Source organism: Leptonychotes weddellii, chromosome 7, assembly GCF_054177405.1.
Source record: "Leptonychotes weddellii isolate Sample4059 chromosome 7, ASM5417740v2, whole genome shotgun sequence".
NCBI classification, from domain to species: Eukaryota; Metazoa; Chordata; class Mammalia; order Carnivora; family Phocidae; genus Leptonychotes; species Leptonychotes weddellii.
In genome coordinates this window covers 104,324,203-104,340,912 of record NC_138375.1, presented here as the reverse complement: position 1 = coordinate 104,340,912, position 16,710 = coordinate 104,324,203, and the positions used below count along the sequence as shown (strand labels likewise).

At 38.2% G+C, this 16,710-nt stretch overlaps 2 protein-coding genes across 6 annotated transcripts in view; one reads left to right on the top strand and one right to left on the bottom strand.

Moving 5' to 3' along the window:
- The window catches only part of CDC20B (cell division cycle 20B), a 41,110-nt gene that overhangs the window by 21,841 nt on the left and 2,559 nt on the right, over positions 1-16,710 (bottom strand). For all 3 annotated transcript variants that reach the window (XM_081826868.1, XM_081826869.1, XM_081826870.1), the window contains exons 3-4: positions 2,872-3,100; positions 1,777-1,907 (exon numbers count right to left, since the gene is read on the bottom strand). In XM_081826868.1, the coding sequence (XP_081682994.1) occupies positions 1,777-1,907; positions 2,872-3,100 (360 nt within the window). The remainder of the gene's footprint in view (positions 1-1,776; positions 1,908-2,871; positions 3,101-16,710) is intronic.
- GPX8 (glutathione peroxidase 8 (putative)) overlaps positions 7,565-16,710 on the top strand; it is an 11,225-nt gene continuing 2,079 nt past the window's right edge. The window contains exons 1-3 of one of the 3 annotated variants that reach the window (XM_031027373.2): positions 7,565-7,678; positions 8,388-8,649; positions 11,837-12,467. In XM_031027373.2, coding sequence (XP_030883233.1) covers positions 7,628-7,678; positions 8,388-8,649; positions 11,837-12,000 — 477 coding nt within the window. In that variant the 5' untranslated portion in view covers positions 7,565-7,627 and the 3' untranslated portion in view covers positions 12,001-12,467. Of the gene's footprint in view, positions 7,832-8,387; positions 8,650-11,836; positions 12,468-16,710 lie in introns of those variants that run through there. The other 2 variants (XM_081826873.1, XM_006732625.3) reach the window with 2 other exon arrangements.

The following is a 16,710-nucleotide window of genomic DNA, read 5'->3' as shown; positions in this document are numbered from 1 at the left end:
ATGTTTTTCTTTTTCAACATTTCCTTGGTGATTCGGGGTCTTTTCTGATTCCATACAAATTTTAGGATTGTTTGTTCCAGCACTTTGAAAAATGCCATTGGAATTTTGATCAGGATGACATTGAAGGTGTAGATTGCTCTGGGCAGCACAGACATTTTAACAATGTTTATTCTTCCGATCCATGAGCATGGAATGTTTTTCCATCTTTTTGTGTCTTCTTCAATTTCTTTCATGAGTGTTCTGTAGTTTTATAGTATAGATCTTTACCTCTTTGGTTAGGTTTATTCCAAGCTATCTTGTGGTTTTTGGTGCTATTATAAATGGAATTGATTCTCTAATTTCTCTTTCTAAGATTACATTGTTAGTGTATAAGAAAGCAACTGATTTCTGTGCATTGACTTTGTATCCTGCCACATTACTAAATTGCTGTATGAGTTCTAGTAATTTGGGAGTGGAGGCTTTTGGGTTTTCCACATAAAGTATCATGTCATCTGCAAAGAGAGAGAGTTTGACTTCTTCTTTGCCAATTTGAATACATTTTATTTCTTTTTGTTGTCTGATTGCTGTTGCCAGGACTTCTAGTACTATGTTGAACAATAGTGGCGAGAGTGGGCATCCTTGACGTGTTCCTGATCTTAAGGGAAAGGCTCTCAGCTTTTCCCCATTGAGAATGATATTCACTGTGGGTTTTCCATAGGTGGATTTTATGAAATTGAGGAATGTTCCCTCTATCCCTATACTCTGAAGGGTTTTAATCAGGAAAGAATGCTGTATTTTGTCAAATGCTTTTTCTGCATCAAATGAGAGGACCATATGGTTCTTCTCTCTCAGAGGAGACATATGTTAAAAAAATGTTTCTACAGCTGATGTCAAAGAGATTACTGCCTATGTTTTCTTCTAGGAATTTTATGGTTTCAGAAATCACATTTAATGGGTCTTTAACCCATTTTGTGGTTATTTTGTGTATGGTGTAAGAAAGTGGTCCAGTTTCATTCTTTTGCATGTAGCTGTCCAGTTTTCCCAACACCATTTGTTGAAAAGGCTTCGTTTTTCCCACTGCATATTCTTGCCTCCTTTGCAGTTCCAGACACATTTTAAGATTGTTCTAGTTCTCTGAAAAATGCTATTGATCTTTTGATAGGGGTTGCATTAAATCTGGAAATTGCTTTGGGTAATATTGACATTTTGACAAGATTTATTCTTCCAATCCATGAGCATGGAATATCTTTTTATTTGTTTGTGTCATCTTTAATTTCTTTCATCAGTGTTTTATAGTTTTCAAAGTACAGGCCTTTTACTTCCTTGGTTAAGTTTATTCCTAGGTATCTTACTGTTTTTGGTGCAATTGTAAATGGGATTGTTTAATTTCTCTTTCTGATACTTCATCATTAGTATATAGAAATGCAACAGATTTCTGTATACTTATTTTGTATCCTGCCACTTTACTTAATTCATTTATTATCAGTTCTGGTAGTCTTTTGATGGAGTCTTTAGGGTTTTCTCTATAGAATCATATCATCTGGATCTTTACCTTTTTTCTGTTTCATTTTCACTTTTTTGATTGATACTAACTGAACTTGTATATTTTTTGGGTATTATATTTCTTTTACAAAGTGCCCCTATTCATGTCCTTCACCCACTCATTTTTTCTGTCAGGAACCCGTCATTTTCTTACTGACTTGTAAGAGCGGCTAAGCCAGTTCCTTCCTCACATTTGGGACTCATTTGTCTGAGCTTCTCAGGACATGAGATCGTCAGTTTTCTCTCTTTACCTACCTGGCCTTTTGAGGCAACGTTTTCATTCCAGCCTCTGTCCAGTGCATGAGCTGCCTTGCAAAAATGGAGAGCAGAGTTACTTGTTTCAAAACTCCTTTTGATGGGTGTCTTCAGTGGTTCTTGGTAGGACCCTGCAAGAAAAACATTTAGCTTTTGTTTTTCAAAATAAGATAATCACTTTGGTTGGTGGTTGACCACTGTGTCTTTCACAATAGAATGTGAAGACATAGGCCCTCATCTCTCCAAAATCCTGGCAGAGGTGGGTAAAAGAGGGAGGGTCAGCACAGGACCTTATCCAGAACACCAGGGTCATAAGTGAGCACTGCCTCAGTGGTCTCTGTAGGAAATGCCAAGATTAAAGACCTGACTCGCACTGCAACAGCAGCAGAAATGCTTTATCTCTGCACAGAAAGAACATATTTGCACATTTGAAGAATAGATACAAACAGTTCCAGAGTTTAAGATGATGGAGCAATGGTGTCTGGTTTGCCCAGGCTATGATCATCCTGCCAGGAAATCATTGTGGGATGCTTGCTTTCCTAATCATTTTGCCTCTCCCTCTTCCTTTTATAGAAAGATGCTGTAAGGATAGTTTGAGATGGCATCAGTGAAATACTTTCTAAGTTAAAGTAATAATAGAGTCAATGTTATTCTCATCATTATTATTCATATCTGTCCTCTTCTCAAGATTGAGAAAGCCCTTTACCAGACTTTTAACTGCACAGAAAACCCTGTCATGTCATCCTCTAAAACTAAGTATCTTATATGTTCATATCACTTGTTCATCAGAGGGGCCAAGGGACCATTGAAAAATCTTATATAATTATAATCTTTACAAAAGGAACCACATACCACTGTGATTCTCAGAAATGCATCTAAAATACAACATACTGTCTTTTGTTTTTGTTTCATTTCCCAACCCACCCCACCCCCACCCCCACATCACCACCTTGGAAATTTCTTATTCAAAGGAAGAAGAAAAGGAAAGCACTTGATGAATGTGATACTAGATAGTTTTACGAGACAAAGATTCTCTCTGGAATATCTGTTTCATTAACAATTTTTAAACAGCCTGTGGAATTTCTACTACCTCACCTAGAATCAGAGTCTCTTTCTCAGGTGTTATCTTCAGCATGGATCCGGAAGCTTCTGGGAGGTAAGTGGTTGAAAGCTCTTCCCCAGAGGAGCAGGCTGCCAGATCCCTGGTTTGGCTTTGCCGCCCTCTGGTGGTAACTGGGCTACTGGCGATGGGAACCTCAGCAGACAACCTCTTCACAAAGTTGCTCTTGAAGCTAGAATATGTAGTCTTAACTTCATCAAATGTCTATTTAACAAGAAAAAAAAGCTGTAATTTATAGTGGCCTCAATGATGTAAAAGTAGGTATTCCTTAAAGGAGAACTATAAACAACTCATCTAGTACAAAACAAATTATAAATCAGATTTTTAGTTTTTGTGACCTGAGAGGATGTTATTTTATATATATAAATATGTGTATATGTGTGTGTGTGTGTGCGTGTACTTAGAGCCTCTGTTCAAGGGTCTCAAGACGTATAAAGGCAGCTTAGAGAGTAATTATGTTTACAGTTATTACAATTACATATCAATATAAAATATGAAGTTGAAATAACCCTATATATTGAACAGACAAAATGTTTATACAAAATCACAAAATTGCAAATCTGGAAATAAACAGCAATTTTCTAGTCCAACCTTTTCATTTCACAGATGAGCTAACTGAGGTCTAAGTTGCTCAACATTCATCTCATTCCCTCTGAGAAACCCCAGGATTGGTATTTACAGATCTTATAATGGTGACCCAGGTCATGTAACTACATGAAATTAAAATGCAAATGACAAATTGGAAATATATTATATTTTTAATAAGATGTCAGGCATGTTAGATTAATATCTTTGTGTAAAGGACTCAGAAAAATTTAGACAAATTTTCAAACCAAATAGAAAAAAATAGGGCATAGGACCCAAAAAGACAATTCACAAAAGAGATATATAAATACCCCCAAAATATTCAACCTCACTAATAATCAAAGAAATGCTAATTTAAAACAGTAACAAGATGCTAGCAGTGATTTTTTTTAAATGACAAGCCCCAGGGTTGAAGGTTCTAGAAACAAACACTGACATACATTGCTGGTGGAGCATAAATTAGTATTTGGAAGACAATTTGGCAACATGTGTCAAAAGCCTTCAAGTATGTGTATAACCTCTACTGACCCAGAAACGTCACAGCTAAGAATTTAAGGAAGAAATTAAAAAATATGAGTAAAGATGAACAAAACCAAAATATTTTGAGTGCTTACCACAATATGAACCCATATGCTAAATGTTTACACACATTCATATTTAATCTTCAGAAACACCTGTGAAGCAGGTCTGTTGTTTATTCCCACTTTACCAATGAAGAAACCGAGGTTTAGAGGTTAAGTGAATTGCTTAAGACCACACAGTGGGTCCGTTGGAGATGCCATACCCTAATCTCATCTGTCTGACTCCACAGTCCACACTCAGCAGAGAACACGGGGGTGTTACTGCAGGTATATATGTTTATAGGGGGAAAAGATGGGAAGGACTCAATATTTACCAATGGAGAATTGAGTAGATAGACTATGTGACATCCTTAAAAGGCAATGCTCTGTACATTTGTACATACTCTGAAACTTTGTACATTGCTTATGGGGATGTAAAGTGGTACTACTGTGGAAAACAGTTGGCAATTCCTCAGAAAATTAAGCCTAGAATTGCTGTATGATTGAACAATGTCACTGCCAGGTATAGACCCAAGGGAAATGAAAACAGGTACTCAAACTCAAACGCAGGTACATGCATGTTCATGGTAGTATTATTCACAATAGCCAGAAGGTAGAGATAACACAAATGACCATCAGCAAAGAAATGGACAAGCCAGTTGTGTTTATGTATGTACATATACATATGTTATACATAATATAATTATTTATTTGTTCATAAATGACATCTCAGCTAAGAAAAATGATCAAGAAATTTCACACCAACAATCTTACACTGTCTCAGCAGGTGCATGTTTCTCTGGCTCATCTCCTGTCACATCCTCCATACTGTCTCCTCACCTGGGTGCTCTTCCCCAATTCTCTGCCAGGGTAACTTCTAGCCCACCTTCACAGCTGGGATCAGCCATCACGTCAGGAAGGTGTCTCTGACCTTCCCTTCCTCCCCGTTCCAAACTGGGTTAGGCAGTCCGTGATATCCAAATAATTGCAATGGTTAATTCTATGTGTCAACTTGACTGGACTAAGGGCTGCCCAGAGAGCTGGTAAAACATTGTTTCTGGGTGTGGCTGGGAGGGTGTTTCTAGTGGAGATGAGCATTTGATTCAGTAGGCTGAGTAAAGAGATCCACCCTCACCACTGTGGGTGGGCTTCATCAAATCCACTGGGGGCCCAAATGGCACAAAAAGGCAAAGGAAGGGCAAATTTTTTCTCTTCCTGAACTAGGACGTCCATTTTCTCCTGCCCTCATACATCAGAGCTCCTGGTTTGTCAGACCTTCGTACTCCTTGATTCACACCAGCTGCTCCCCAGGTCTCAGGACTTTGGACTCAGATTGAATTAAACCACCAGCTTTCCTGTTCTCCAGCTTATAGCTTGCAGACTGTGGGACTTTTCAGCCTCCATAACTTCATGAGCCTCATGTATATATATTTACTTATATTCTATTGTTTTCTTCCCTCTAGAGAATCCTAATGCAAGAATGATTATTTTTCATTGCACGTGAGAGAGAGCTGATATGCAGTGAAAACGACTGGCAGTATTAGATACTCACCACCAAAATATGAATCAATAGCATAATGAGATGACTTTTTTTTAAGCATTACAATTTTAGGTCTCATTACGGGAAAAACAATGTCCAAAACAAGAGCGAGGGAAACCCAGTTGTCTCTGTGCTGGTCAGAACCCATCTGGAGAACTGTGTCCAGGCTTGGACCTGTCCTGTAAGGTGAGCCAGCCAGGATTCTAAACCTGAGTTCATTTAGAGGAAAGGGACTGCAGTGATTCGAGGTCAGGGAACACAGCAATGGAGCAAGACATGAATGGAGTGAGGGCATCGAGGGTATTTAATCTAGAGGTAATAAGACCCATAAGGAACTGTCTTCAAATATTTAAAGGAAGCCAATGTATGAAACAAAGAAATATTTACTTTGTATTGCTCTCTATGACAAGACTGGGCGCTTCAAGCCCAAGCGCTTGGAGCAGCAAGGTCAGAGAATTTAAGTCCAGGTGTCATATAAAGTTTGACTTTTTTAGTAATTCAGCCAGAGAGCACCCAAGTAATACTATCATAGTTAAGAGGTGATACAATGGGTTTTGTGTACACTTTTGTTCTTTACCAGAAATTATGTGTACAGGAAGAGACTTTTCTGTTGTATCCATTCTTACCAGGCTCCAAGAGAGTGGGAATGACATGGTTTATCAGTCTCTGACAGGTCGTACATGGCTAAGCTGTGGGTTCAGCTCATCTACCCCCAAGAGCACACACCACAGACGCAGGGCCCAGAAGCTGAGCTGTAGCTTCCTGAGCACATCCTCTAAAGTGCTAAAGATCTAATCCTGAAGGGAAAGGGCACACCCACAGTTTTTCAGATCCTTCCGTGCACTTTTTCCTAGCATTTTCTGTAATCACACCACGACCCCAAAATTCAGGCCAAATAGAATGAAGCACCTTCATTTGAAACTTGCTGTGTGTCTTAGGAAAGAGGCTAAGGTGACCCAAGGACTGCAGCCCTCAATTTCCCGTCCATTCATACCCCTGAAATTTTCAACAGTGAAGTTAGGCCTCCTATAAGAGGCGACAGCCGCGGGAAAAACAAAGACAAAAAAAAAAAAAAAGAAGAAGAAGAAATAACTAGATGATGCACCCAAGGAGAGGTGGGTTTGGGGGATTTCCTTGTTTGTTTTCGCTTTCTTGGTAGAATTGTCTAATTTAATTGTTAAATTCCTGATTTATTATAGAGTTCAGTTTTTTTTTCTGTCTACAGGTTGCAGCCCATTAAATCATTGTCATGGGTCAGAACCAGGCTGTTTTAAAACTACCATAGGCGTATCAACAGTCAAAGGGGAAGTATTGTTTAATGAAACTTCTCAGTTATGTATGTCTGCGTACTGAGTTAAATTGTAAAGTGCATTTCTTACTGGGGGTCATGATCAAAAATTTGAAAAACACTGGACTATAGTTTGCTTTACCATAGAGGAGGGTTTTTTTAAGCCTTCATTGTGTTTGATCTGTTTATTTTTGCTATATTCACCTGGCACTGCCTTAATTAGATGAAGTCAGCACAAGCAGCCCCTTCACATATTTCTCTGCCGTTTCCACTGTAAATTCCTAGAACTCATGTAGCAAGTTTAATGCGTACGTATAACATTCAATTCCTTCAGGCTATATACATCGTATTAATAGACCACATTTAATCTACCCTCTGAACTATTCCTCAGTGGTGTTTACCCACTCCCCTACATTTAACCAGTTACTGGGAGGGCTCAATCCACAGCTTGTGCCCTACAAGGGCACCATCTTCTGGTGAAATATTTTGTCAGGAGAATGTTAAAGAACTATCAAAAAAGTCCTGATTTTTCTAGCAAAGATTGCAATGAGCATCATAAATACATTGATATTCTTTAGCACTCTTTATTTTATCCAGGAGTTTCACTCCTTTCCCCATCTGAGAAGGGTCTTTCTATTCCTTAGCAGGGAAAGAAGCTAGTCTGTCCTTCTTGGTTTTCCGTTAAACTGAGCCAGTGTCAAGTTTCAGCTCCTCCTCAAATTCCAGCCTGCTGAGACTTCCCTCTAGAATCATCCAAAATGGAGCCTCTTACAGCGTACCCTTTAAGATGTTCAGGGTCGAAAGCAAAGGTATTTGCAGTTTTACTGTCTATGGTTCTATGCACAGTAATGCTATTTCTTCTACAACTAAAATTCCTAAAACCTAAAATCAACAGCTTTTATACCTTTGAAGTGAAAGATGCAAAAGGAAGAACAGTTTCTCTGGAAAAGTTTAAAGGCAAAGTAAGTTGCATCTTCTGACTTTTTTTTTTCTATTGTTTGTTCATGTTCTCTGTTTAATGGACTCAATTTTTCATTGTTAAAGGGTCGTAAGTTATAATTTAGTCTTCAAAGTAATGTTATTAGTGTATCTTGCCATCAGAGTTCTTATAGTGTATCTGCTTCTAATTGACAAACTCTGACTGTCCTGTCTTCAGAGGCGTGCTGAATTAATACTTTAAGTTGTTTAGGAAATTCTTAGTTAGTAATGGGAATATGGAGACATTAAGAAATACTAATTCCATAATCTAGCAACATTAAAAAGCACTTATCGATGTTCTTATCATCTTTTATTTAAAAACAAACTGTTGTATCTGATGCTTTTTTTTAATGGTGGTGATCTTTCAGAGTCTTAATTCATGCGTCCAGGTTATGATTTTCAGTAAAATTGGGTAGGTCTAAAAATATGAAATAACTATCTGCTTCAAAATGGTTTAGGATTTTAACTACTTGCAGAATTCTTTTTTAATCTTTTCTTTGCTTCACTTTCCGGTTGGATTTTTTTTTCTTTTTCCGGGAGGTTGCGCTAGTTGTAAACGTGGCTAGTGACTGCCAACTCACAGACAGAAATTACTTAGCACTGCAGGAACTGCACAAAGAGTTTGGACCATTTCACTTCAGCGTCTTGGCCTTTCCATGCAATCAGTTCGGAGAATCGGAGCCCCGCCCAAGCAAGGAAGTAGTATCTTTTGCAAGAAATAACTACGGAGTGACATTCCCCATCTTCCACAAGATTAAGATTCTAGGATCTGAAGCAGACCCTGCATTTAGATTTCTTGTTGGTAAATATCTACCTTGCCTCGCCAATTTAATGTTTTTAATTGCTTTTCATGTTTAAAACAAAGAGACCAGGACCATAGTCTTCTATTTCATTTGAAATGTCTTAGTGGGAAAGCTTGATAAAACTATCAAAGAGCCAGAATCTCATCTCTTGTAATTTTCTAGAAGTTATGCTTCCCTGAAATCAATGTTTTAATTTCTTGAATGGCAAAATGAGTCTACTCCAATGTATTTTATTCCTTGTGATCATTTTCCTGAAGAATTTACTTGAAGTGTGGTCACGGCTATCTTCACAAAATAGCTTCACAAAATAGCTCTTGGGGAAATGTCCCTCTCCATTACTAAAGCTATCCATGTCTCATGAATATTGCTAGGCATTATCAGTTAGACATATCTTTGTGGTTAATTTTATGTTGCCTTACTTGTCTGAGATATTATCTTCAAGGATGAATGATATCTTGGTTTACCAGGCTTTTGCTAAAATTCAAAACAGAATATAAGGATTTTTTTGGAGGAGGGTGATATTAGGCTATTTCTAAAATTAGGCTAGCTACAGAAATCTGTTTAAAGATTTTCCAGGAGGGCACGCCTGGATGGCTGCCTTCGGCTCAGGTCATGATCCCAGGATCCTGGTATCGAGCCCCTGCGCCAAGCTCCCTGCTCAGCGAGAGCCTTTTCCCTCTCCCTCTGCCTGCCGCTCTGCCTACTTGTGCTCTCTCTCTCTCTGTCTTTCTGTCAGATAAATAAAATCTTTAAAAAAAATAAAATATTTTCCAGGGCCGGTTAGCATAACTGTAGTGAGATATAGTGACTAAGGGCATAGGTTTTAGCTCCAGTCTCTGGCTTCAAACGCCTGCTCTGTTGCTTTTGCTGTGTGGCTTCAGGTACGTGACTTAACTCCTCTGTGCCTTCCTCATTTGTGAAATGAGACTATCAATAGTACCTACTTCCTAAGATTGTTTGGAGGATTAAGTGTATTACTAGTAAAAGTAAAGTATTATACGCTGCTTACACCATGCCAAACACTATTCTAAAAGATATTCAGCTAATGTCCTCTCATCTGACTTATGCAGATGATATCCTCAGTCCTATTTTCAAAGATAATTTGAGTTTGGATAAAACTATGGCCCTCAGTCAGACAATCAAGCTTCCAGTCCAGTAAGTCGGCTAATGATGTTCTATAAAATTTAAGTGTGAAATCGGAATCTTTTAAAAACATTATATTTAGTTTCTAGGGAAAATTAATATAATGCTTAATACCCTGCATAGCAACCAGAATGATGTCTTCATTCCTTTTATTTCCAGGATACACTGAGGAAAGAAAAGCCAGAGCACATGTCCTTACAATCATTTTCAATTCTAGCAGCCAAGTATATGGGCATCATAGCTCCTAAGTTCTTCCCCTTTATCACTAAAAAAAGCTCCTGAAACTCCACCTACCCCATGTAATCAAAAAAAGTCACAGTGATTTAAGGTGGCACTGAAGTTAGGTGAAGCTCCAGAGACAAAGACTCTGAGATCAGGGCACCTGGGTGGCTCAGTCGTTAGACGCCTGCCTTCGGCTCAGGTCATGATCCCAGGGTCCTGGGATCGAGCCCCACATTGGGCTCCCTGCTCTACGGGAAGCCTGCTTCTCCCTCTCCCACTCCCTCTGCTTGTGTCCCCTCTCTCACTGTGTCTCTCTCTGTCAAATAAATAAAATCTTTTAAAAACGGGGGGGGCAACTTTTCAAAATGATTTTAAGATGGCTTTAATGTAGTAGTATGATGCTCACACTGAGTCACTGATGTTTGCTCTAATCAGAAATATTTTTCTCTAATAATGAAATAAATTTAACTGCTTGGCATGGTGCACAAAGTAAAACACATTTAAGTAATCAGGCTACCTTTTATTTCTTATTTTTAACCTATGCTCTCTCGTTGGCTCTTTTTCTCAGCACAAAGCAAAGTATTGCACACCTTAAATCTCTAGGCAGTGTGTTCCTTCTACCTACTTAATCACTATTTCTGAAAGAATAGTTAACACTTGTTATCTGTTTCCCTGTCTCAGTTCCCTTCTTAGATCACTGCGTCTGGCTTCTTGCCAGGATCTCCTGAACCTCACAGGTTACCAGTGACATTGCCACTCTGGCCCCCTCTTTCTTCCTTTCAGGTTCCTCCTTTCCATCAACCCTTAACTCGCTGATCCTCAGGATCCTGCCACAATCCACTGGCACTCTTCTTATTCTATCCCCTTTCCTTGAGTGAGTTCTCTCTCTCCTCAGCTCCAAAGCCATATATTCAGCGGCCTCCTCTGACTGGATGTCCCACTTACACCTGAATTCCCTCCTATACAAAAACGAATTTGTCATCATCCTCCTAAAATCTGTTTGCTTGTCCACAAGAGTAGGAAGGTCTGTGTATCAGTCCTGGTTCTACCGCTCACTAGCCGTGAGACCTCGAGTCTAGGACTCCATTTTTCTCATCTGCAAAATGGGGTTAATAATAATACCCACCTCACAGGGTTGCTGTAAAGATTAAATGAAAGGATCCATTTAGAGCAATGAGCACAGATTACTAGGTACATAGTAGACAAGTTATTTATATTTTTTTCTCATGTTAGTCAATAATGCACATCAATTCTGGATAGTGTAAGTGGAAAAATATCTACATTTCTTACATAAATTAAGATGTATCAAAAGGACAGCATAATTTCTCAAAGTAATATGATTTAACATTATATGTTAACTGAAATTAAATAAACACTTAAAAATATGATAAAGAATTCCTTTCCATTTTTGTCTACATAACATGTAACAATATTAAAACCATAGATAACATTTAATATGAAAAGAATTCCATACATGCCATTACCAAGGACCATTAGAACATCATTTTATCTTTTAAAATGTTAGGAAACAAAGTTTTGAGTGAGAAGGTAAATTTTTTGTTGTTTAGATCAAAGATCCAAAATAAACCCTTTGTTTCGTGATTCCCGATCAGTAGAATCATCAGTGAAGTCACCAAATATACAGAAATATGGTTACTCAAAGCTTGAGTTTTGCTTTGTTTGGGTGTTTTGTTTTTTGTTTTGTTTTTGACATTCCTAGAATTTGATTCTAAAGTTGTCACTTACACAGATACTAATAGAAATGACTATCTTAGCAAAAGAATAAAACTACGCTCATGAAAATATATTCTGGTATTTTAGATTCTTCAAAGAAGGAACCGAGGTGGAATTTCTGGAAGTATCTGGTCAACCCTGAGGGCCAAGTTGTGAAGTCCTGGAGGCCAGAGGAACCCATTGAAGTCATCAGGCCTGAGATAGCAGCTCTGATAAGACAAATGATCATAAGAAAGAAAGAGGACCTGTGAACATGGTAGTGAGTCATTCAGATGCAGTAGTCGGAATATAGACATGTCTGGTGGGGCGTGGGGGCGGGGGAGGGTGTCTCATCTTAAAGACTCTGACAATTAAATGTGGCCCTGAAGGATGGGGTGTTTTGTTTTTAGGATACGTTGCCAGTGAGTGGTAATGAATGTCCCCAGGTCAGAGATGTTACCTAAAGCAAAAATAAAGAGTAGCTAAAGAATCAAAATACAATATATTAAATATTTCATCTGACCACACTAAGTAATTCAGAATACAGAGTCACCAATGTGCTTCAATATCCTGTTGTTCACCTTGACATTTTCCAGGATTGTACTTGATGGAAATGCCAACACACTAGACCACTGTTTGAATTCAAGACACTGTATGTGACTGAAATTTCGGGAGTAACTAACTATAAATGGCTATTTTTATGTAATAAAATACAAAATAAACATTGAAAAATGTGAAATAGAGAGATTCAAATCCCTATATACTTCTGTTTCATGTACAGGATTTTGTTTCTTTAGGTTTTGTTTTTTTTAAGTACAGGTTCATAGTATGTTTTATTATATCTGCCCAAATAGTCACTGATAAATGACACTATCCTAACATTTGAAAAAGCCTTCATCACTTTCAGTATTTCTCTATTATTTTCCAGAAGCAACTCAAATTTTATAAATAGAATATTAGTAGTTGAAATACAGTCTTTATTTCTGAATGAAAATCCTAAGTGTAAGAAAAAGGGAGTGTTTGGTGATTTAGCTCAAGTCTTGATATATTAATTTTGGTTGCTCATATAGTCAGGCTAGACGAGCCATGTGGAAAGAATTCCATGCCACATCATTCTGATAGCTGAAATAGTAAGAATCAACTCAGACTCATCAAAGGTCTGAATGTAAACGGGGGCGGTTTGCAGTCACACCAGCCTTAAACATCAGCAGTCACTGAACCCTTCGATAGAGTCACAACATGCTTTTTCTCCCGAAGTCATAACCTTTATGTTTTGTCAGTCTTGTAATTATTGGCTAACAAAGCAACCTGCCAAGTTGGTGAAGGCTAATTATTGCCCCATGAAATAGATATTCATTTCATGAAGTCAAGAGGAAGACTAGGGCAAAAGAAAAAAAAAGGGAAAAGGCAATCCTGTAAAATTTGGCTAAGAAGGAAGACCCAATCTCAAAAGCCATGAGTTGGCTCCCAAATTCTGACCTGATTAATGCAAGTGAGGATGGTTTTATATGGTGAAATCAGTAATGCCACCTCATATGTAGTTCTGTGTAAGTGTTTAAAGTTCTTGGACAAAGCAGAAAAATTTCCCTGAACACCTTCTCTTTCAAAGTATGTGTCCAACCACCCACAGTTGGGGGTACAGTTTCTATTAGAGGTCAAGAAGATTTACAAGGATAGCTTCAAGAATGGCAGGTGACTGTGTCAGCAAACCTGCTTGTACCCCTCACCAGCCGTATGACTTTGGGCAAGTCACTTGACTACTTTTAGATTTGCTCACCCATAAATTGAGGTCGGACTGAACAAAGAGCCCCTTCCAGCTCTATGAGTCAAGGACCATGCTTAGCAAGGTGTCTTCAGTGATCAGGAACAGAATCTGTACCCATCTGAATTATTTTTGAATAGAAGCCCCCGCACAAGCCTATCTGTCCTTTGCAATTTTGCCCCAAGAGCACAGAAGCAGTTTGAATTCTGAGCCTCTAAGCAAACTTTTGTTCAGGGCAAACTCTCCAAGTGTTGCTCCCAGAGCACTCTTGCCATATACCCCCACTTAGGACAAGTGCCGCAGGACTGCTACAGAGTTTTATGTGCTCACATTAGGGGTATGAGCGGAAGTGTATACGGCAGCCCTACACAGGCTACGTAGACTCCCCACTGTCAGTTGGTGATGGAGCTGCATGGGGACCGACCAGCACTGTCCTGGTGGATGCAGTTGAGATGTCCCTCCTGCCCAAAGTCACTAGTCCTCCAAAGCCATATAAAGTGGGTTCTCGGTTATAGATCTCCAATCCTGGTCGCTTTATTCAACCTACAGTCTCCACTATGGTCAGTGCTTGATTCTCTCCCCTTGGCCTTTGGGTATGCAGGGAAGGCAGCTGGGGATTGGAAAGTGTGTGTCCAAGATTCTGTCACAACTAGGCTCTCTGTGCTAAAAGAGGGTATGGAGCCATTTGCTGATGTCCTGCTGCCCGTAACTCCAATGTCTTATGTGAATTCCACCAGGTATGCACATACAGAGGAAAAAATTGTAGCTTTCTTGAATTGAACATATCTTCCCTGTCTTGGCATCCAAAAGCCTGAGACATGGACTGCTGTGTCAGCTGAGGAGTATGACAGAAAGTAGCTGGTATCACATCAGAGGGCATTCAGTTGCCCTTATGATGAAGGGACAAAATCAAATGCACTTCAGTGTGGTAATTCATTGGCTTGAAGTTTGGTTTATCCAGAATGTGGGAAGGAGTCCTTCATTCTAACTCCTAATCTTCATCTCATGGCACATATAGCCGTAGTGTTGGAGACTGGAATAAATATGAATTTGCCTGAGATGCACCCTGAGAGTCAGACTTCATTTTTTAAAATGCTTGATAATTATAGCATATCCATAATATGCATATGATTCCTAGTAATTATGGTATATATGGCATCTACCCAGAGGTGGCTGATAAATAACCATCACCTTTCTGGAGGAGGGGTCCCAATTTGCAGCACTTGCCAATTTCCATGGTATAAATGCTCCCACATGGCCAACTTCCATCTACCAATGGTTTAATAACTGGCATGCCGAATTTCAGAAAATTTAACAACCAGTTCTCACAAACCACTATAAGTGGGCTCCGGGACACCAAAATTCTTAAAAATCAGACTTGATTAGGTTACCATAAGGATCCCCAAAGAGAAAAATCTAGAGTGAAAACTTACTACATATTATTTATTTTTATTATAAATATACTGTTTAGGTAGGTTATATGAAAATGTGGATGTACAGTTACTGAAATATGCTAACAATATGCTATATAATCACAGTAAAATATAATGACTTAACTGAATTGTCTATAGGTAACCTCAAGTAGGAAAATACTAGAGTAAAAAGAAAAAGAAAGAAATGTAGACAAAGCCTCAGAAGAAAAACAAAAACTGTTTTTTGTGTGTTTCAACACACTAACTGTTTCAGAAGATGACCTTAACAAGCTTAAAAGTCTTCAGTGGTCCCTGTATAAAATACTATGTTCATTCATGGTGTTTCTTTGAAAGAAAAATGGTATGTCTGCATGTAAACAATATGGGGACACTTGGTCCATGTTTATTCCTTACCTGGATTTCATCTTTCCCATGGAATAATAAAATTCTAATTTAACTGTCACACCTAGAAACTAACACACCACACTGTTCCCCACTCTTCTCTTCCTTCCTCTTGCTGATCTGTTAACACTTGGGGGGAATGAATGAAGAGTAGCTTTGAAGTCCCAAGTGTGGATCTCTCTCTTTCCCTCTTACTCCTATGGAAACACTGATCTTAATTTCTCTTTATTGCATTCCATTCTTTCCCTCCTTTCTCATCATCTCAATAATATGGAAAGGAAGAACAGCTTTAAATATGTATTGTTTATTGAGTATAAATGTTGGCATTTTATGTCTTGTTCTTTAAAAAAATTAAAATACAAAGGCCAAGCCTTCTAAATTAAGTAGGTTTTATTTTTATCAACATGTCAGAGACTTTCCATAAAAAATAACACATTGAAATTTAACCTTTTAAGAAAAAAACAAGATGAAAACAGTATCTACACGAAAGGGATCCTTAAACAAAAAAATTCTGGAAATAGAATGATAATGGGCAACAGTGAAAAGAGAATGAGACATGAAAGTAGCAAAATGCATAAAGAACCCAATTATAGGCATCTATCTCCCATGGTTTAAATGTTTAAACTTAAATAAGGTAAGAATAAAAATTGTTATATCAATAATTTATAGTTCAGTACAGTAGACGGTAATATATTTCTCACATCTCACTTAGAATATAACTAATGGACCACACCACCAAAGTCAGTTCCATGAACCTGCTGCAAATGTCCACATGAGGACATGTATGTCACTGTACGTCTGGGACCCAGCACGTACCTGACACTGTTGCATGGACCAAAATGGCCTCCAAAGGAATCAGAATACATTTAAAAGCATATTGTACAGTCAATTCTTCCCACTTCACAAGCTAAATCTCATGCTGTCCTCCAAATATTTTATGAGTCTGTGACTTCACAGAAAATGAAGTGAATAATTGAGGCAAATCCTCCAAACGATTCAACCCCATCCCCACCCCCAAAAGTTCCAATTTTCTTGATATTGCAAGTGAAAATGTTTGAGTTGACTGACTCATCTTGAAAGTTACCTCAATACTCCTTTCAGCTGGTACATACACATGGTTATAGAGACCTGCTCTAATGTCATATTAAGAAACTGATTAGAGAGAATACTAAAGATTTAGTTGAAAACTTAGAGAAACATTTTAAGCTTTCCATTTCACATTGTCATTGCATCCTAAATTTTGTATTAAAAATAAATACATAACTTCACAAATACTTTCATACTGTGTACTCAGGCCTCCAAAAACATTAGCTGGGAAATTTTTTAAGAATTAATTGTATTGGGCAATATATGTTAAGAAAAAAAGAAGAAGAAGAAGAAGGTAGCGGGAGGGGAAGAATGAAGCG